The sequence below is a fragment of the Pseudorasbora parva genome, chromosome 22 (genome assembly GCF_024679245.1).
Source record: "Pseudorasbora parva isolate DD20220531a chromosome 22, ASM2467924v1, whole genome shotgun sequence".
Classification (NCBI taxonomy): domain Eukaryota; kingdom Metazoa; phylum Chordata; class Actinopteri; order Cypriniformes; family Gobionidae; genus Pseudorasbora; species Pseudorasbora parva.
The window spans coordinates 40,975,570-40,997,971 of record NC_090193.1 but is presented as its reverse complement, the minus strand read 5'-3'; the positions used below and the strand labels follow the sequence as shown (position 1 = coordinate 40,997,971).

Here is a 22,402-nt window from a genome sequence, read left to right as displayed (position 1 = left end):
ACAGCAACGGTTGAGTTAAACATCTTCATTAGTGTTCTCCTGAAGAAACACACACACCTATGATGCCCTGGGGCTCAGCAGATCAACATCAGGCTCATTATTGGCTGGACTATCCCTTTAAAAGAAGAGGATTCGATCTCCGTCATAGAATTACAGTCTGTCAGTTTGTCTTCTTTCAGTCTTTTGGAGAAGTGTGTCCTACAAGAACCAGAACATCAGCTTTAGGCCCCAACATGCTCTCAAAAAACCACCCTTCGTGCTTCATTCATGGCTCATGGCCCGTAAAGCAAGTCTGTCCTTGTATGTTTAGGTATGCACACCTGCCTATTGTGAACATACGCCCTCCTTACAGATCACTGTCATGCGGATAAAAGAACGAGCGTTGAGGAGGGCGTAGGTTCACACTTTACCATCCCAGATTTAAAGGGTTAGTTCAGCCAGTAATGTAAATAGTGTGATTAATTCCTCCTGTGGTTGGCCAGCCGTCAGACCTCCGCTCATCTTCACACACAGATGAAGATATTAGTGTTGAAATCCGATGGCTCAGAAAGGCCTTCATTGACACCAATGTCATTTCCTCTCTCAAGACCCATAAAGGCACTAAAGACGTCGTTACAAAGCCCATCTCACTACAGCGGCTCTACAATCATTGATGAAGAGGCCAGAATAGAGTTAGTGCGCAAAAACACTAAATAACGACTTATATAGTGATGGCCGATTTCAGAACAAAGCTTCGAACCGTTATGAGTCAGTGAATCGATTCATGATTCGAACCGTTATGAGTCAGTGAATCGATTCATGATTCGAACCGTTATGAGTCAGTGAATCGATTCATGATTCGAACCGTTATGAGTCAGTGAATCGATTCATGATTCGAACCGTTATGAGTCAGTGAATCGATTCATGATTCAGAATCATGAGCGTCACAAATCATAAATCAATTCACTGACTCATAACGGTTTCGAATCGAGTCGTTATCTATTTTTTTAATGACACAATTTACATTTCTAGCTGAACTAACCCTTTAAAGCGTCCTTAAAACCTAACAGCACTTCAGTTGTGTCCCACTGTGTGCTCTTCCATCTACTGTATTAAGTAATGAGCTGATTTTAGGACCTTTTGAGCTGTGAAAAGGAGCGAGAACATTCTGTCTCTGTCAAACGTGATCATATTCACTGAGATCTCGCTCATCTGAGCGATGCACGACGTGTTTGTGATGCATACGCAGTTAGATAATGCATAGTGTTAACAAATGCTCTCAGGCGCGTGTGATTTACACATCATCTGTGCATCACGACACAAGTTATTTTTGAATCCAATTGAGAAAATGGTGTTATTCAAGTCTGATTGACCTGATAAACTGAAGCACTAGCTGTGATTGCTGGAGGCATTAGGGCAGGTGTGTGTGTGTGTGTGTGTGTGTGTGTGTGTGTGTGTGTGTGTGTGTGTGTGTGTGTGTGTGTGTGTGTGTGTGTTTGTTTCCCATGATGCATAGAGAGCAGTGTTCGTCACACTTGCACAGGACAGAAGAACGTTAAAGGGATAGTTCACCCAATTTATAGTAGATAGATGCACTTTTATGATGTAAAATCAGAAGCAGTCATTCGCTGGTATTATTAAGCTTGGAAGAGCCAGACATTTATCAGTATAACTCTGATTGTGTTCGTCTGAAAGTAGAACGTCACACACACCGAGGATGAGCTGAGGGAGAGGAAATCATCATTTAGGGTCTTCATATAAATCAGTTTGCAGTAAAATAGCTCGTCCTATATTCCCGGCTCCTGTAATGCATGTGGGCGCGCTCCTAAAGCAAACACTGCCTATAAGTGTTGATTTGAATTGCTAAATGATGGTGAGGCTCTTTTAGATGCTGCGTGTGTTTTGTTGGACGTGTTCAAAGGCCGGATGACACACACTGTTAATCCTCCCACTCTCCTGACGCAGCTGCCCTCGGGGAGCGGATCAATCCATACATGCTCTCTATATACAGCCATCAGCAGCTTCTGGAGCAGACGCCATTAGAGGGCATCCTGGGAGTTTGCTGAACTGGGACACACATTAGCATCTATTTAGGGCGCTTGAGTCTCCGGATGGGAACTCCGACCGCATCCATTCATGCTCCGCCGGTGTCTCTCCTGCTGTCTGACTGACTCAATGTTTTCATGACTTCAGGCGCGATTACTCAGGTGATCACGTGATGCTGAGGCCCCGGCCGCCGCGTGGTGCTGAGGCCCCGGCCGCCGCGTGGTGCTGAAGCCCCGGCCGCCGCGTGCTGCTGAGGCCCCGGCCGCCGCGTGCTGCTGAGGCCCCGGCCGCCGCGTGCTGCTGAGGCCCCGGCCGCCGCGTGGTGCTGACGCTCTGGTCGCGTGGTGCTGAGGCCCCGGCCGCGCGGTGCTGACGCTCTGGTCGCGTGGTGCTGAGGCCCCGGCCGCGCGGTGCTGACGCTCTGGTCGCGTGGTGCTGAGGCCCCGGCCGCGCGGTGCTGACGCTCTGGTCGCGTGGTGCTGAGGCCCCGGCCGCGCGGTGCTGACGCTCTGGTCGCGTGGTGCTGAGGCCCCGGCCGCGCGGTGCTGACGCTCTGGTCGCGTGGTGCTGAGGCCCCGGCCGCCGCGTGCTGCTGAGGCCCCGGCCGCCGCGTGCTGCTGAGGCCCCGGCCGGCGCGTGGTGCTGAGGCCCCGGCCGGCGCGTGGTGCTGAGGCCCCGGCCGCCGCGTGCTGCTGAGGCCCCGGCCGCCGCGTGGTGCTGAGGCCCCGGCCGCCGCGTGGTGCTGAGGCTCCGGTCGCTTAATTGCTAACACACATTTAAAAAATGTAAGGCCTTATGAAATCTGTTTAATTAATCCCCATATTCAGTTTTATATGATTAACTTTATCTAGATTCTGTGTGTGAGTGTGTATTTGTGTGTATGTGAGTGTCTATGTGAGAGAGTGTGTGTGTGTGGGCATGTTTTTGTGACATATGAGGACTCAAATGTGTATAATGCCATGGGTATGACACAGGTATTACAGGAGAGGGTGAAATATGAGGACATTACCCATGGCCCCACTTTACAAAAGGCTTATAAATCACACAGGAGGAGTTTTTATGAGAAATTCTGCATTTTTACTGTTTCCTGTGATGGGTAGGTTTAGGGGCTGTGTGTGTGTGTGTGTGTGTGTGTGTGTGTATGTTTTCGAACGTGCGCGGGAAAAGTTGCCGCTCGTCTCTGACCGCACACACAGACCACAGCTCCTCCTCTCATGAGCCTTGCTCAAGCAGAATGAAACCGTTGGTGAATATACACACACACACACACACACACACACACACACAGTTGCTCAACTGAGGTTCATGAAGCGTTGTCACGATAACTAGCAGGTTTTCATCTGCTGCACATTAGCATCAGAGGCTGTAAAGGATTTATAGGCACTTAATTTTAGTAAATGCATTCAACGCTATATAAGAGTTAGTCAAAATATCAATATTATGTTATTCTGTTTCAGCACTTTAAGAACTTTTCACCATTAGGCTGTTTGCCTATGATTATGAATATTGCAAACTTATTTTGTATGCGATTAATCGATTCTACAGCACTAATATATGTATAGTTATGTATTTAATATTTTGAATTATATTTTATTTTATATTTTTGGTGTTCATTTAAGTTGGTGTGTAATAATGGCAGAGAATGTCTGTGATCTTAATCCCGTGCGAATCGGCCATGTCTGTAATTTATAAAGTAAAAATTCCCTCACAAATGACGACTATATTTGGCCGAACACCGAGGTCCTGTGATGATATTAGTCCTGTGCGAATCGCCATCTCTGTGATGTGGCCAGGATTAGGCGGATCGGATATCACTTTTGCAAGGTTTTTGTTTCCTGTGCGCATTTCTATCTTTATCTTTCATGAAGAGTGGAGGCTCCGTAATAATGTGCACAGTGTCTCGTAATAATTAAGAACTCACGGATTATACTTTCACTTTAGAATGAGGACCAATTTGAGAGCAAATTGCTTGAATGGTGTGTTTAATATTAATATCAATACTATTCTTAATGAAGAACAGAACAGTACAATGATAAGCTCGTTTAAATAGGCGCTTTTACATTTAGTTCTGAAACTCAATCTTCCGCTGTATATCGTCAGCTTCTCACTCGTGATCAATGAACTCTGACTCCTGCTCACTTCAGTTTTTAATCGTAGCGTCTGTTCTCTAACTGAACGCAATTATTTTTATTACTATAAAACAAATCAACACGATATAGATGACTGTTTATGATTTCATACAGCTATATCTATAACGAAAAAACATTTACAAGTCTTGACATCATATCTGGGAGATAAGTCAGTAAATTTGAGTACAATCACAGGCGTTGGTGATCCCGTGCGAATGCGCCGTAAAACTCAGATGTGGCGGTCGTCTCTAGATAAAACTAATCCTGTGCGAATAGGACTTTAGTCATTTTTATTAGTTTTTATTGTCTATAGTTTTAATGCCTTAAATGAGCAGTTTTTAAATTTGAAACAAAATGAGTTTAAATTTTGTATATTTATTGAAAAGTCATGAAGATGTTTTAGTTCAGGGGTCTTCAGTGTTTTTCAGAGCAGGGACCCCTGATATAAAATATAAAAACAGAACTACACATTAAGCATAATATAGCCTTCGGTATTAATAGATTAGAAACTCCCTATATTATGATAAAGAATAAGATATATTAAGACAGTAGATCAGAACTATGCACATGCATCACTGTCTGGATATTACTTGCCATTGTTTAAATTAACAACTTCATTAGTTTTTTAGTTGTTGTAAATTTTAATTGATACATTTATTTTATTAATCAGGTGGACTTTAAACATTTACCTGAACTTTAGTTTCAAGTTTACTAAAACAACATTTTACTTTTACAGTGAGATGGACAATTAAGAATATAATCACCATCTATCTATCGATCTCTCTCTCTCTCTCTCTCTCTCTCTCTCTCTCTCTATATATATATATATATATATATATATATATATATATATATACACACACACACAATTTTTTGTTTTAATTTATGATTCTGTGTTTACACTGCATATCTATTTTGGCATGCCATATTTTTGTCCAGTGTTAGTTATCACTCCCCAAACTTTGCAGTGTGTACTTTGGCGTCGTTCCTCTTCCCAGCATGATAAAAAAATACTTTTATTCAACGGATTATAGCGATATAACCTCAAAAGCACGAGAGCGCTCACTTTACAATCACAATCCAGCTGTCACTCATCTCAGTTCATCATCTCACTGCGTTCTTAACCTGCAAAAAATGATTTTCTTACTCAGTATTTCTGTCTTGTTTCTCGTCCAAACATCTAACAATTCTAGACAAGTATTTACTAGACAAGCAAAAATAATCTTGTTTTCTGTTTGAATTAAGATTATCAAAAACTCTCTTCATTTTGAGTTATTTTTCCCAAAACAAGACAATTACTTTTGCTTGTCTAGTAAATGTTTCTTAAGGTAAGAATCTTGAGATATTTGGATTTTAAAATAAGTAAGAAAAGCTTTTTTGCAGAGCACAGAATCGGCTGGAGATTATTGAGGTCGTTAAACACACTTGACCGAAATGCAAATGCATTTTAATGGGTCACGCCATGATTAGCACCGTGTATGAGTGTGTGTGTGTGTGTGTGTGTGTGTGTGTGTGTGTGTGTGTGTGTGTGTGTGTGTGTGTGTGTGTGTGTGTATGAGTGTGTGTGTGTGAGGAATTCTCCCATCATTCCCAGGACTCTCCTCCTCATGTGTGACTGTGGCCCAGTTCTAACACTAGCACTGGTTCAGAGATCCGCTGATGATTTATGAATCTGCATATTTGTGATATTTGTACCTTTTATAAAGGGTATTTTCCCCTAATCTTATTAAATACAGGCTATGCTTCAGGTTTCATATTATATTCTTAAATTTGATCTATACATTCAATTAAAATAAGAAACTATAGGGCTATTACCAATCACATTAAATAATTTACACAAAAAAATACAACTGCATTAAATAATGAGGTTTGTATTTTTTAATAAACAAATAGGAAATGTAAAAAAGTATGTTTAAATATGAAACTGAACCACCAGTAGTTCATCCAAACGATTCATTCAAACACTGAATCATTCAGTAACACACACACACACACACACACACTGTTGCTGTGAGACGCGTTATGGTTCTGCAGTAATCTATTTTCGCTGCTGAAATAGAACAAAACAGTCAAAATTGCATCTAATATGTAAGTGACTAAATGTTAATTAGTTGTTTATGGAGCTGTCATATGAAATCAGAGTCATTTTCAGTCGTGATTGTGTTCAGGAAAACACACTCTTGGTTGTGCGTTATAAATATATAAACGTCACATGTTGAGTGTTTAGCTCAGTGTCTCAGTGTCTCTTTCTCCTCGAGTGTCAACAGCGCCACCTTCAGTTCATTATATATTACACTATTATCCACTATCCATCGCCACTTACACTAAACTAATGATCATTCTTGCATTTTTGGTGATTGGCTCGTTATTTTTTGTTATTGGCGTTTTAATCCGCTTGTCCGGTCGGGTTAGTAAAATTCTCTTTCACTCGCCCCTTCAAAAATCCTCTCGTCCCGGGCAAGTGTTAATGTCGAGCCTGCCGGTGTATGTCATGCTTATTACATAAACGCCCATTTCCAGCTGGTTATTATTTGGTTACACCAAGCGGCTCCTCCCGCGATCTCTCCTGAAGCCGATACGGTAGTAATGCAAACTGCAGTTCCTCCACTGGCCACTAGAGCGGCTCCAGAAGCCGATAGTGTAGTAATGTAAACTGCAGTTCCTCCTCTGGCCACTAGAGCGGCTCCTGAAGCCGATACTGTAGTAATGCAAACTGCAGTTCCTCCACTGGCCACTAGAGTGGCTCCAGAAGCCGATACTGTAGTAATGTAAACTGCAGTTCCTCCACTGGCCACTAGAGCGGCTCCAGAAGCCGATAGTGTAGTAATGTAAACTGCAGTTCCTCCTCTGGCCACTAGAGCGGCTCCAGAAGCCGATACTGTAGTAATGTAAACTGCAGTTCCTCCACTGGCCACTAGAGCGGCTCCAGAAGCCGATACTGTAGTAATGTAAACTGCAGTTCCTCCACTGGCCACTAGAGCGGCTCCTGAAGCCGATACTGTAGTAATGTAAACTGCAGTTCCTCCACTGGCCACTAGAGCGGCTCCTGAAGCCGATACTGTAGTAATGTAAACTGCAGTTCCTCCACTGGCCACTAGAGCGGCTCCTGAAGCCGATACTGTAGTAATGTAAACTGCAGTTCCTCCACTGGCCACTAGAGCGGCTCCTGAAGCCGATACTGTAGTAATGTAAACTGCAGTTCCTCCACTGGCCACTAGAGCGGCTCCAGAAGCCGATACTGTAGTAATGTAAACTGCAGTTCCTCCACTGGCCACTAGAGCGGCTCCAGAAGCCGATACTGAAGTAATGTAAACTGCAGTTCCTCCACTGGCCACTAGAGCGGCTCCAGAAGCCGATACTGTAGTAATGTAAACTGCAGTTCCTCCACTGGCCACTAGAGCGGCTCCAGAAGCCGATACTGAAGTAATGTAAACTGCAGTTCCTCCACTGGCCACTAGAGCGGCTCCTGAAGCCGATACTGTAGTAATGTAAACTGCAGTTCCTCCACTGGCCACTAGAGCGGCTCCAGAAGTCGATAGTGTAGTAATGTAAACTGCAGTTCCTCCTCTGGCCACTAGAGCGGCTCCAGAAGCCGATACTGTAGTAATGTAAACTGCAGTTCCTCCACTGGCCACTAGAGCGGTTCCAGAAGCCGATACTGTAGTAATGTAAACTGCAGTTCCTCCACTGGCCACTAGAGCGGCTCCTGAAGCCGATACTGTAGTAATGTAAACTGCAGTTCCTCCACTGGCCACTAGAGCGGCTCCAGAAGCCGATACTGTAGTAATGTGAACTGCAGTTCCTCCTCTGGCCACTAGAGTGGCTCCAGAAGGAGCAGAATCTCATTGAGCTCATGTTAAAATGCCCAACTTTACAGCAGAATAAAACATGTTTACAGTCTGAGACAAATTGTGGTTTTGGTCTATACGGCTAATTTTCCCCTTCATGACGACTGTGAGCGGGGTGAATGTTTTTATAACTCATTCGTTTACGTTATATAAAGCCTTAAAGTTCTGCATAATTAAGGGCGTGGTTACTTTGAGTGACAGGTGGATAGCCATTTATCCGCAGCCTATAGTCATTGCGTCAACTCAGCTCCGCCCACATCCCGCCTTTTTGCCCATTTTCTGTTATCCGGGAGTGACACGCAATGACAAGATGGCGATGGCTCGTCTCTACTTTCCACTTCAGAACGGCTCTTCACAACCCTATGGGTGACGTCACGGACACTACGGACATATTTTTTTAGTCTATGGGTTACACACACTGTGTTCAGTTTAATGTGTAGCGATGGAAGGGCCGTTTTGATGATGTCACTGTAAGCCTAATGTGTCCTCACTTCAGCCGAACATGAGCTCATTTCTGGGATAATCATAACCAGGATCAGCTTTATCCGTATAGATCCGGCGAGATGTTGTTCTACATCTTCATCCACATTCCAGAGCGCAAATATCTGTGTTATGCAAGACATTTCAGTCTTGGTTCCCAGCTGTGTGTGTGTGTGTGTGTGTGTGTGTGTGTGTGTGTGTGTGTGTGCACGCATGATCGCACAAACACATCAGGCGTTACACACACCGCCCGATACACTGAGCTCATGTCTCATCATTCGTCACCTGTGTGTTGCTTTATGAATTATGCTCATCAGATTGAGCTGTCAGTCTAACTCTCAAAGCAACATCACGGCCATGGTTTGGAGCATGCACACACACACACATGATGCCCACACACAGTGCACACACACACACACAATGCACACACAATGCACGCACGATGCACACACACATGATGTACAGACACACGGTGAACACGTGATGCTCATACACAATGCACGCACACGATACACACACACGCATGTTGCACAGATGCATGATGCACGCACACGATACACACATGATGCACACACACGATGCTCATACACACACGATGCACACACACATGATGCTTCATATTGCAGGATGCATATTCATATAGTGTTCTTGTGGTTTAATATTCACACACACACTCGTCCACATCACCGTGTGATTTAACACTGACCTACTTTTGATTCATTCATCCAAAACCTGACGAGGTCCGCTCGGTTATACCGTAAACACCACGCATGATTTATTTTAAGATCATATGCATTTGTTCAACACTGCAAAAAATGCTCTTCTTACTCTTGTTTCTAGTCCAAACTTCTAACAATTCTTAAAACTAGAAGTATTTACTAGACAAGCAAAAGTAATTCTCTTGTTTTGGGGAAAATAACTCTAAATGAAGAGAGTTTTTGCTTAAAATAAGATAAATAATCTGCCAATGGGGTGAGAAAAATAATCTTGTTTTCTGTTTGAATTAAGATTATTTTTCTCAAAACAAGACAATTACTTTTGCTTGTCTAGTAAATGTTTCTTAATGTCAGAATTGTTAGATGTTTGGACGAGAAACAAGACAGAAATACTGAGTAAGAAGAGCATGTTTTGCAGTGTGTATTAATTAAATGTTTTACAGGTCATAAATTCTGCAGCTCTGTTTTATTTGTGACTCATCAGTGCATATGAATGAATATTTAATCTGTGTGTGTGTGTGTGTGTGTGTGTGTGGCAGGCTCAGATCGCATTCCTGCAGGGCGAAAGGAAGGGCCAGGAGAACCTGAAGAAGGACCTGGTGAGACGGATAAAGATGCTGGAGTACGCTCTCAAACAGGAGAGGTCAGTGCTAACACACTCTCTTCTCTGCATCTATGCTAACGTTCATTTCCCATAATGCCTCACTCTGGGCTCATGATGAGTCATGCTCATGTTCTCCATCACTCAGATGCAGGAAAGCCTCAGTAAACTCTGCAGCAAAACACATCATATTCATAATAAGGGCTCGACATTAAAGGGTTAGTTCAGCCAATAATGAAATGTCTGTCATTAACTCCTCCCCCTAATGTCGCTCCACACCCGTAAGACCTCCGTTCATCTTCACACACAGTTCAAGATATTTTATATTTAGTCCGAGAGCGTATGCAAGTGTATGCACACTATACTGTCCATGTCCAGAAAGGGAATAAAAACATCATCACAGTAGTCCATATGAGACATCAGTGGGTTAATTAGAGTCTCTTGAAGCATCCAAAATACATTTGGGTCCAAAAATAACAAAAACTACGACTTTATTCAGCATTGGCTTCTCTTCCGCGTTTGTGTTCAATCCTCAAATAAAGATTCAAACGGTTATGAGTCAGTGAATCGATTCATGATTCGGATCGCCAATGTCTCGTGATTTCAGCAGTTTGACACGAGAAACAATTATTATTTTTTTCGATCACTTTTACTCTGCACATGCTAGCTGGCAACGTAGGATTCCATTCATTATGCTAAGCTAAGCTAGCGGCGACCCTGCCAAACTAAAACAATGCACTGAGACAAAAATGTATTTACCCACATATCTAAATGTAGGAAAGATGTTAAATAAGCTCTATTTCTAAAAACACTGGAGTGCTCCTTCAAATAGGAAATATACAGAAATTGTTATCAGTTTGATAAGTTATAAATCATATATAGATTAATCTTTATTAAAAGTACTAAAGTTATTTTAGTCAAGAGCAGAGCATATTTAGTGAGCAATTACTTTAGTTCTTTACATTGTCATTATAAGTGGTTACTGTCACTTTAAGATCTTCCGCCGTCGCACATGATGCGGATCTCACAATCGACTCATTTTCTCACATCTCTCACATCACATTAAGTTAGTTTAAGATGTTATTTACCTTTTTTAAGGCTGCTCTTATGAAGAAACTCAAGAAAACTGGCATAATTCTCAGAAGTTCCGAAGTTATTAACGAAGTTATCGTTCGTTAAAGCGCGAAAGAGAACTTGAATCTGACCCGTCGTGTCAATTTCTCACACAGCACGTTCTCTTCGCTTTGTCGTTCTTAAATGGTTTAAAGGCATTTGCTTGAATAAAAGCGTGATCGTATAATGTAACGCTAGCCAGGGGATTACAGAAAATACTGACGCTACTTTAAATATTGACCTCTTCTCGTCCCGTTTCTACCGATGACGCTCGAGTCCACTTCCAGCGCAGATATCAACAGCGCAGCTAGGGTGTAGGTTGCCACTTCGAGGTCACAAATGGGTTGAAATTGGTGTGATGTTTCCTTTTTAACAGTCTATGGATGTGCCGATTGAATGTGTAGGTGTTTATACAACACAAGCTCTTGAAGCTCTGCCCACTTCCTGAAAGTGAGCAGCTCATTTGCATTTAAAGGGACACACACAGACACGATGCGTTTTTGCTCAGCTATTTTAACCAGCTATAAAATTGATGTGGGGTAAGCTGAAATTTCACACACAAACTCACTCAGATACTTATTTTGCATCTTGAATGGCATTAGAGGATGTGCTTTAAAACATTAATACACCGTGCAATATATCGAAATGTCGCAAATGTACATATCGCAATGGCTCGTAATATATGAATGATTTTAATAGGCTACTTCAACATTGTGAAAAGTGTAAGTTTTAGGTCACACATTGGACAGAGAATAGACTGGGCATATTACTGTTACTTATGTGACTTGCTTGACATTAAAAAGAGTTATTAAACACAATAATTTGCGCAAAACAATAATTTGCAGTCTCGCTCTGTTTGACACACACCGTAACGTGAACAATTTGTGACACATTTTTTGTCTACAACACTGCTGGTCACTTTCAGAAGTTGTAGCGATGCTTTCCTTTCCCAGAGAGAATGTGAAACATAAATGGTTTCATTCTCAGTTTAATAATTTTTTAAAATATAATTTAAATTCGATTTTACACACTAATTGCAATATCGTGTCGCATATCGAATATCGCATTATTTAACAAGATACCGCATTTCTCTTCAATATCGCACAGCCCTACCACTTACATGCAAATGCAATGGCCACAGATTATAACCGAGAGATGAAGAGCACACCTGGCAAACCATCAGGTTCGGAGGAAATGCACCGCAATTATTAATGCGTCTGCTGAAAGCTCGTTAATTAGCTTTAGGAATCCGAGACGCTTCCTGTCTGAGGGTTACTGGAGTTCAGTCGAGCTATTCCCATCATGAAGGAAAGACTTCTCACTTGCTGAGGAATTTATAGAATCTTCCTACACGTGTGTGTGTGTGTGTGTGTGTGTGTGTGATGCGAGCAAGCCGCTGTCGCCGTGGCAACAGAAGCTCTGAACCCGTCTCTCTCTCTCCTCCGCAGGGCGAAGTACCACAAGCTGAAATATGGGACGGAGCTCAATCAGGGAGACATGAAGCCGCCCAGCTACGACTCAGGTAAACCACATTTGAGCACGGTCAGGCTGGCCAACCATATCAGATCTGACATTATATTTAGGGATAAACCGATCTGATAATCAGCATTGGTATCGGCTAGGAGTGCACCGAAATTAAAGGGTTAGTTCACCCCAAAAATGAAATGATGTCATTAACCCTTAAATGCATACCTCGGAGACGTCATACACTACCCTCCTCCTCATTCATTTTTTAAAGTTAGACATCAACCTTCTTAGTATTCCTCAATCAATCCATTTTAAACAATATAACAAGAAAAAAATTATAGAATTATAATTGAATACCTGTTTTTTCACTAGTTTTTTGTCAAAATTGTACAGGGTCGCTAACGACCCGAGGTGTGTAGGATTGTAGGTAGATTTTTTTTGCACAATAATAAATTAATCTATAATGACAAAATAGGGCGCAATTCACCTTTATTCCACAAGGTGGCGATGTCTGATACCCAATGATGAAGTGAAGTTACACTCATAGTTACCTCTGACAGAAAACGAAACGATAATTATAATCTGCAAAACTTAAAATGGCTCAGTGATTTACTTCAGAGAGCAAGAACTAAACACAATCATATGTTAGTGTCACTGTCTCTGATGATGGATGTGCTCAAGAAGCTGTCAGTGATCAAAATATTGATTTTGAAGACATTTTCAACGTCTTTGGAGAATATGCTGGAGATCGCGAATATGAGGCAGATGCTGAATATACTGGTAAACGAGCTCTGACGAGGACAGATGATGATGGTATTAAACATCTGCTCACACTGAACCCTTCCAAGCTCCAAAAGGGAACGAAATATGCTTTATTTTATTCTTCTGTAGCTGTTACTCTAACATCAGGAGTTTTATATATTATCACAACAGGTAGAGGTCTATCCATGTTAAATATAGATCTGGGTGGCTAACGACCCGAATATGTAAGAATATTTGGCGAAACAGTCACGCATTTAAGGGTTAATGACTCGCTCTTCGTTCATCTTCAGAACACAAATGAAGATATTTTAGTGTAAAGCTGAGAAAGGCTTCAGATAGGCCTCCATTGGCATTCAGTCCATTCCCACTCACAAGACCCATAAAGGCCCTAAACACATCGACACACAGCCCATCTCACTACAGCGGCTGGACGATCACTTTACAACGCGACGAGAATAGTTATCGTGCTGAAAAAAAATAAACAAAACGACTTTACTCCTATGGTAAACTTGGCGGATAAAGCTTTGTTTACAAAGGAAATAAATTCACAGATGTAACACTGCAGCCCTGGATGAGAGAGGAGGCTGAGCCCAATTCAAGATCTGCCAACTTTTTCTGTTTTCTAAAAACATTCTGTTGTGCGATCTGGTCACCCGATTTTCTGCTTTCCGTGAATTTGAACAACGTTAGTCCATTTTAGCCCACTGGACATCGCGTTTCTCTTCTACAATCTTCACTCGCGTCGCACTCATTTTCACAGGATATTATAAACGTTTTTTCCTTTCGTTTGCGAGGTATAATTGGGTATAATAGACTTATTTACATCTATGGTAAAGACTGTAGGACGAATACCTTTTGACAAATTTTATTTTATTACATTTTAATATTAGACTTGAGTAGGGATGGGTATCGTTAAGATTTTAACGGTATTACTACTCTTACCGATACTGCTTATCGGTCCGGTACTTTAACGGTATTCTTATCGGTACTTTTTGAGATTATAATGTGTATTTTTGTTAATTGTGTGTGTGTATATATATATAATGACCTATACAGTGCTTTCATTTCTGGAAGAATGCTAGTAATAAAATGTAAAATAACACTGTTCATCATAAATAGCCAAAATAATGCTATTGAAGTTATTCATTCAAGAGCTGCGAGTGATTTTCTCTTTGCATTTGGTTGTTTAATTTGCAGTAATCCGTCCTCATGTTTATTTACACCGCTGCCTCTTTAAGACAGATGTGCAGATCTATATGCGACTGATAATAGGCAGATGCACTACACTTTCTCCTGACTATATCCATAATAACTACGTCCATTTTAGACACAAACTGTGTTTCAGAGACTCTCCAAGCCGGTCATTTTGGCACAGATGTTTGTGTTCATTTGATCCTTTAGACGCGAGTGTGAAACCGAAAGTGTCATTTGCTCGTCACTTTGCGGGCTGTTTCAGAGCACGTGCCGACTTGGGAACAGCCTCTTGGCCACATTTTTGTGCTTTTAATCGCTCTTTTTATTATTAAAACGCATCCCACAATTTACCAGCAGTAGCTAGACTGTATTTTACAACAATCACTGATCGTGCTGATTCTGTCATTGCGTTTTTATGGAGAAATGACAGCGTAGGCTACTGCTGCAAAGGGAATTACATAAGTTGCGCTAGACATAAATATTATTATTATAATCTTTGGAAGCCAAAATCTAAAATAAAATCAGACTATCACAGATCTAAAGTGTAACCAGGCTATGTTTGACTGTTTAGTTCTGTCCTCTGTTGTTTTGAGCGTGGTCGGTCTCTCTCTCTCTCTCTCTCTCTCTCGTCAAGTGTATTTTCTAAAGTACCGACAGCAGAACCGATAACGTCCGAGCTTATCGATACAACGGTGTTTCAAAATGCACCCCCGGGCCCGGTTTAATACCGGTTTTCGGTACCCATCCCTAGACTTGAGGCGCGTCAAGTTTATTTGCATAGCGCATTTCACACCCTGCGGTTTTACTTTAGTTTCCTCTGGCAGTGTATAATCAAATATAGCCTAAATGTCTTGACCCTGTGGCAGATAAAACTCATCCTCAGACGTTTTACAACATCAGGAGAAAACATGAAGACGAAGATATTCGAGACGGTGTCTATAATCCAGCTCGTGTCCCACGGTCATCTCAGAGCGCAGACCGCCGTAGGCGCATCTCTGCGGGGGAAAAGGCTAGGAATCTATCGACAAATCTTTTTTAAACTAATATTTAATTTTCTTATATTCTTTGGGTTACCATTATTAACTGATAATCGTTTTATTGTTTTACAGGCTGCAGTGAGTTGTTTTACTGACGGAAAATAAACACGCATGCTTAGGGCTGGACAATAATTCAATATCAATATATATCGCGATATAATTTTTTTCAATAACGGTGATATGATTTTTAAACACATTTCCGATATTTCGATATGACTGACGTTCAGGGCGCATGCCATCAGAAAGAGCAGAACACGATTGGCTTCTTGCGTGATGACGTACACCACGGACACGCAGCCAGTGCTCAGCAGTAGTAGGCTGATAGATCCAACGCGGCACGTTTTAGCTACAAAGAGAGTTTCCCTGACCGCAACACAAATGTGACTGAACGAGCTTCCACAAGTAAGGAGAAATAGTTAGTCTTTCTTCTCTTATCAACTATTTTTCTTTAGTGGCGTGGAAGTGGTTAGTCTATCTAAAGCACTATTCGCACGGGATTAGTATTATAGGGACCTCTGTGATTTAGAAATGACTCCTCCACATCTGAGTTTTGCGTGGCGCATTCGCACGGGATAAGCAAAGCCTGTGATTTTACTCGAATTTACTGACTTCTCCCGGATATGATGTTCGTTATAGATAGCTGTATGAAATCATAAACAGGCATCGATATCGTTTTGATTATTTTACAGTAGCCTAATAAATAAATATAATTTCGTTCAGTTAGCGAACAGACGCCATGAACTGAGCTCAGACCAGCGGCAGGAATCAGATTTAATTTATCATGAGTGAGAAGCTGAATATATACGGCGGAAGATTCCGTTTCAAAACTAAATGTAAAAGCGCCTATTTAAACAAGATTGTCATTGTACTATACTGTTCTGTTCTGTTTTTCATTCAGAACAGTATTGATGTTAATATTAAACACACCATTCAATCAGATTACTCCCAAATTGATACTCCTTCTAAAGTGAAAGTATAATCCGTGTGGGCGCGGCTGCACGGGAATTAACGGTGCGCATTATGAATGCAGACTTTATTCTTCGTGAAAGATAAAAATAGAAATACCCACAGGAAGAAAAAAAGCTTGCAAAAAGTATATACAATCCGCCTAATCCTGGCCAAATCACAGAGATGTCGATTCGCACGGGACTAATGTTATCACAGGACCTCGGTGTTCGGCGAAATATGGGTCATTTGCGGGGGAATTTTTCTTTACAAATGACAGACATGGCCGATTCGCACGGGATTAAGATCACAGACATTCTCTGCAATTATTACAAATCACCAGAGGTCCCCAGATTATACGAATCCCGTGCGAATGGGGCTGATATTAAACTTCAGGTTTCAGTGTGCTGCAAAATGTGCCGGAGAGGTGCCGACTAGGGGTGTAACAATCGACATAGATGCATCTATCTAATGTCTAACAATACGATGCCAAGCGTTACAAATAATCCATGTAGACTATTTGTGTGAGAGGCAAGTGGCACGTTTGTTTTAATTCTTTCCACATTTGCACACAATGTCATGTATTAACACCAACGCGTTCATTCTCGTTTAAATTACCTTTCAAAGCTTGTGAAAGACGGTCAGACATGGCTTCACGAAAATGTATCATTTGCTCGTGTTTAAAGCCTTGCAAAAAGCAGCGTGCACTCATCTCAAACAGAGCACAAATAGGCCACTGAATTGAGTCTTCTTTTATTTATTTTTTTGAGCATCAATCAGTATATAAAGGTCTGTAGTTTTGCATAAAAGGAGAATATAGCGCTATGAATCGTTCTTCACTGAAATTTAAAACTTAAAAGAAAATGCTCATTAAACTGCGTCTGCGAAGTGACAGTCTTGTTTATTTGACGGTGATTTCACATTTCTTGTTCGTATAAAGGCTAAATACAAATAAAAGGTGAACATTCATTTATTTGTACCGTTTTTATTTCTAAAATATTATATAGTTTTATAGGAGGAGGTTTCATAGACTTGGCAAATTAATTTGTCAGAAGTTTGTAGGTACAGACATCCCTTGTGGCAGTTCTTGGTAGTTTTTCTAAAGCTTTTATATAGTTCATATCGATATCGAAATTATATCGTATCGACCAAAATTAAGAAATATATCGTGATATAAATTTTGGCCATATCGTCCAGCCCTACGCATGCTTATTATGAAATCAGTGTTTGGGCGTTTATATATTTCATCACGATATCGCCCATCGGCACGACCCTACCGCAGATGTTGCTTTAGAGAAGCACGTGCAGGTCGTGGTTTCTGTTTGCGTCATCACAACATTTCGGCCGTATTGTCTCTGTGATAAAAGTCTTTTGGCAGAAAACCGAAAATGCGCTTTAATGCTGCGTCCACACCGCACGCGAATGACGCGACTCGCGCGAGTGATTTACATGTTAAGTCAATGCAGAGACGCGAATAGGCATTCTGCAGCGCGATTCGCGCGAATGAGGCGGCAAGGATCACGTGAATTGAGCGCTTTGAACACGTAATACACGCGAATCGTTCAAGTTGAAAAATCTGAACTTTGGCGGATATTCGCGCCGCGTTAACCAATGAGGAGCCTGCTTACTGCGGTCACGTGGTGAGGTGACAGATGGGAAACCCCGAAGCCAGAGTAATTTAAAAACACTACTGTATTGTGTCACAAAATGTAGTTTTAATAGTTTTTCAGGCAAGAATGTAGTTGTTTAAAGCTCAAATATGTGGTTTATTTATTAAGAGAGCTCCTATTTGAACATTTGATATGGTGTTTTCGGAGGTGTGAGACCCAGGCGATCACCGGAGCTCAGCGCTCATCAACCGCGGCGAGAGCAGCCTTAACTCGGCTCGTCCTTCTGCCGACTGCCGCTGCCTGGCGGAAGCCCCTCCCATGACGTGAATTCGCGTCTGTTGTGTTGTGAATGTCACGCGCGAATGAAGCGAATGGATTCAAAATGTTCACGCCTTCAACTTCGCACGATTTATTCGTGTGCGGTGTGAACGCAGCACTAGGCCATTTTCAGACGAAATTTTTTTGTGGCCGAATATTCGGTGCATCTCTTGTATCGGCTCCGATCCGCCATTATTGCCGGATCAGGTATCGGACAGACAGGGCCAATCTAAAGCCGATCCTGTGCGTATAATATTCTGTGTTATTGTTAAGCCCCAGTGCCCCACAAAAGGCACAACAACATAATAAAGCATCATCAACAATTTATGCACTATATTATAAGTGTTCTGAAGCCATTCCATAGTTTAATGTGAGTACAGATGAATCTTAAAGGGTTAGTTCACCCAAAAGTGAAACGTCTGTCATTACACACACACATCAGTACACATCACACCCGTAAGACCTCCGTTCATCTTCACACACAGTTTAAGATATTTTATATTTAGTCCGAGAGCGTATGCAAGTGTATGCACACTATACTGTCCATGTCCAGAAAGGGAATAAAAACATCATCACAGTAGTCCATATGAGACATCAGTGGGTTAATTAGAGTCTCTTGAAGCATCCAAAATACATTTGGGTCCAAAAATAACAAAAACTACGACTTTATTCAGCATTGGCTTCTCTTCCGCGTTTGTGTTCAATCCTCAAATAAAGATTCAAACGGTTATGAGTCAGCGAATCGATTCATGATTCGGATCGCGTGTCAAACTGCTGAACTCACGAGACACTGGCGATCCGAATCATGAATCAATTCGCCAATCTGAACACAAAAGTGCAAATACCCTGTGATTGACACATCTGTGACCTTTGACCTTTAGATGACGGCAACGAGAACGAGGCCCTTCCTGAGCCGCCCAACAGTCAGCTGAGCTGGAAACAGGGACGGCAGCTGCTGAGACAGTGAGTGACCACACACACACACACACACACACACACACACTCATACACACACTCACTCATATACACACTCACTCACACACTCATACATACACAACGTTGAGTGTTGTGTTGATTTGAGAGAGAGAGAGAGAGAGAGAGTGTGTGTGTGTGTGTGTAAGTGTACGTGTACTTGTACGAGTTTTAAGGGCAGGCTTAGGGTCAGGGTTTGGGTTCGGCGGTCAGTTGTGATGAGAGGGCAATCTCTAGCTCCTGACCCGTGTCAATGAATGTCCTCACAAAGATAGATGTACGAGTGTGTGTGTGTGTGTGTGTGTCAGTAAGGCTGAATGAATGCAGGATTGTTTGTGCTCGTTCAGCTTCCTGTGCCTGGAGAGAGGCTGGTACAGAGAGACGCCACACACACACACACACACTCTCTGTCCCTCGTGTTCTTCTTAAACTGCTGCTAAAGCATAATCCAGTCAGACGTGTTCCTCACGGCTCTCAGGGCGGTCCGGCTCAGGTATGATCGACACACACACACACACACACACACACCACCTTCTCTCTCAGCACTGCGGCTCGATTTGATAACCCAGTTATTAATGCCAAATACAGTCTTTACTCGATCATGTCTTGCTTTTATCGTTTTGATTTGAGGTTGAAATGTTCCTGACTCTCGCTGTGTGTTCTTATGTCTGATGAGTGTGTGGGCGCTCTGAGGTTTCTCCAGGCTGACCCCTGCGGTCTGAAGGGTTAACCCCTGACCTCTGTGTGCTCCTCAGGTACCTGCAGGAGGTGGGCTACACCGACACCATCTTGGATGTGAAGTCGCAGCGGGTCAAAGCTCTGCTAGGATTGGCTGGAGACAGCGGAGAGAGACCCGGAGACAAGCGGCCAGAGCCCATGGTCAACGGCACCGAGCCGTCCTCACTGAAGGACAGCACCAACACCATGATCGGGTCAGTGGGGTCAGGGGGGTCATGGGGGTCAGCGGGGTCGGTTGGCACGAAAGATGCTTATACAAATCATTTTTAATTTTATACATCCAACATTAAGTATAGCCAATTTCTGCATGTTTCTGTCCATCATTCGTCTCTCACACGCGTGTCTGAACCGCAGGAAGCCCGAGGTGTCGGACTCGGCGACGGTTCTGGAGGCCTTCAAGTTCATCGAGAAGGCAGCGGCGGAGTTCAGCGATGAAGACGAAGATGAGGACAGCGAGGGACAGAACAAGAGCATTGTGGACCTCGCTACCGTGAGCAGATACACACACACACACACACACACACATACACGCTCCGATAGATCTGAGATGGAGAGAGAGACACAGAGAGACTTCAGAACACACACACGTAGTGTTTCCATGTTGTATGGAGACTCCATAGGCGTAATGAATTTTATACTGTACAAACCGTATTTTCTATCCCCCTACACTGCCCCTAAACCTACCCATCACACACACACACACACACTGCCCCTAAACCTACCCATCACACACACACACACACACACACACTGCCCCTAAACCTACCCATCACACACACACACACACAGCCCCTAAACCTACCCATCACACACACACACACACACACACACACACTGCCCCTAAACCTACCCATCACACACACACACACACACACACACACACTGCCCCTAAACCTACCCATCACACACACACACTGCCCCTAAACCTACCCATCACACACACACACTGCCCCTAAACCTACCCATCACACACACACACACTGCCCCTAAACTTACCCATCACACACACACACACACACACACACACACACTGCCCCTAAACCTACCCATCACACACACACACACACTGCCCCTAAACCTACCCATCACACACACACACACTGCCCCTAAACCTACCCATCACACACACACACACACTGCCCCTAAACCTACCCATCACACACACACACACTGCCCCTAAACCTACCCATCACACACACACACTCACTGCCCCTAAACCTACCCATCACTCACACACACACACTGCCCCTAAACCTACCCATCACACACACACACACACACTGCCCCTAAACCTACCCATCACACACACACACACACACTGCCCCTAAACCTACCCATCACACACACACACACTGCCCCTAAACCTACCCATCTCACACACACACACACACACACACACACACACACAGCCCCTAAACCTACCCATCACACACACACACTGCCCCTAAACCTACCCATCTCACACACACACACACACACACACAGCCCCTAAACCTACCCATCACACACACACACTGCCCCTAAACCTACCCATCTCACACACACACACACACACACACAGCCCCTAAACCTACCCATCACACACACACACACACACACACACACACACACACACACACACACACACACACACACACACAGCCCCTAAACCTACCCATCACAGGAAACATTCTGCATTTTTACTTTCTCAAAAAAACCTCATATATCATACAGGATGAGATGTTTTCCTCATGGGGACCAAAAAATGTCCGACAAGGGTTTCGGATATTGCCATCTTTGTGGGGACATTTTGTCCCTATAACGTAGGGATTACCAGCCCACACACACTCAGAGAACATGCAGAAACTGACACTCAGTCACACGTCCATCTCTCTCCCTCTCTCATCTCTCTCTCTCTTTCCCTCCCTTATTCACTCCCTCTCGTCTCTCTCGCTCACTTGCTCTCTCTCGGTCACTCGCTCTCCCACTCACTCACACACTCACTCTCTCATCTCTTTTTCCCTCACTCACTAACTCCTTCTCTCATCTCTGTCTCTCTCCCTCACTCACTTCCTCGCTCTCCCCATCTTGTTCTCTCTCTCTCTCTCTCTCTCTCTCTCTCTCTCTCTCTCTCTCTCTCTCTCTCTCTCTCACACACGTAAGCTGAAGCTTGATGAGACTGTTTCCCCAGTATGTCCTTTTTGTAAAGCACTTGACTCTGTGTTTCATATGTTTAGTGAATGTTTCAGACTCTGTCCATTGTTTGAATCATTGGAGAAGATTATTGTAAATTTGGGTTTTTATTTATATTTGTTTGGCAACAACAGTGTACACTTGCCAATTTCTTAATAGGGCAAGCTAAACTTGCACTTTTTAAGACACATCAGTGTAAAAATGCTGGTGAGGATGTAAATATGGTGACCCTATTTAAGTCTTTAGTGAAGTCAAGAGTGGTCATTGAATGTACT

General features: G+C 42.8%; 1 protein-coding gene across 2 annotated transcripts in view; it reads left to right on the top strand.

Annotated features, from left to right (window-relative positions):
- The window catches only part of strn (striatin, calmodulin binding protein), a 57,289-nt gene that overhangs the window by 11,562 nt on the left and 23,325 nt on the right, over window positions 1-22,402 (top strand). For both annotated transcript variants that reach the window (XM_067431012.1, XM_067431011.1), the window contains exons 2-6: window positions 9,738-9,841; window positions 12,361-12,434; window positions 19,127-19,208; window positions 19,973-20,149; window positions 20,310-20,445. In XM_067431012.1, the coding sequence (XP_067287113.1) occupies window positions 9,738-9,841; window positions 12,361-12,434; window positions 19,127-19,208; window positions 19,973-20,149; window positions 20,310-20,445 (573 nt within the window). The remainder of the gene's footprint in view (window positions 1-9,737; window positions 9,842-12,360; window positions 12,435-19,126; window positions 19,209-19,972; window positions 20,150-20,309; window positions 20,446-22,402) is intronic.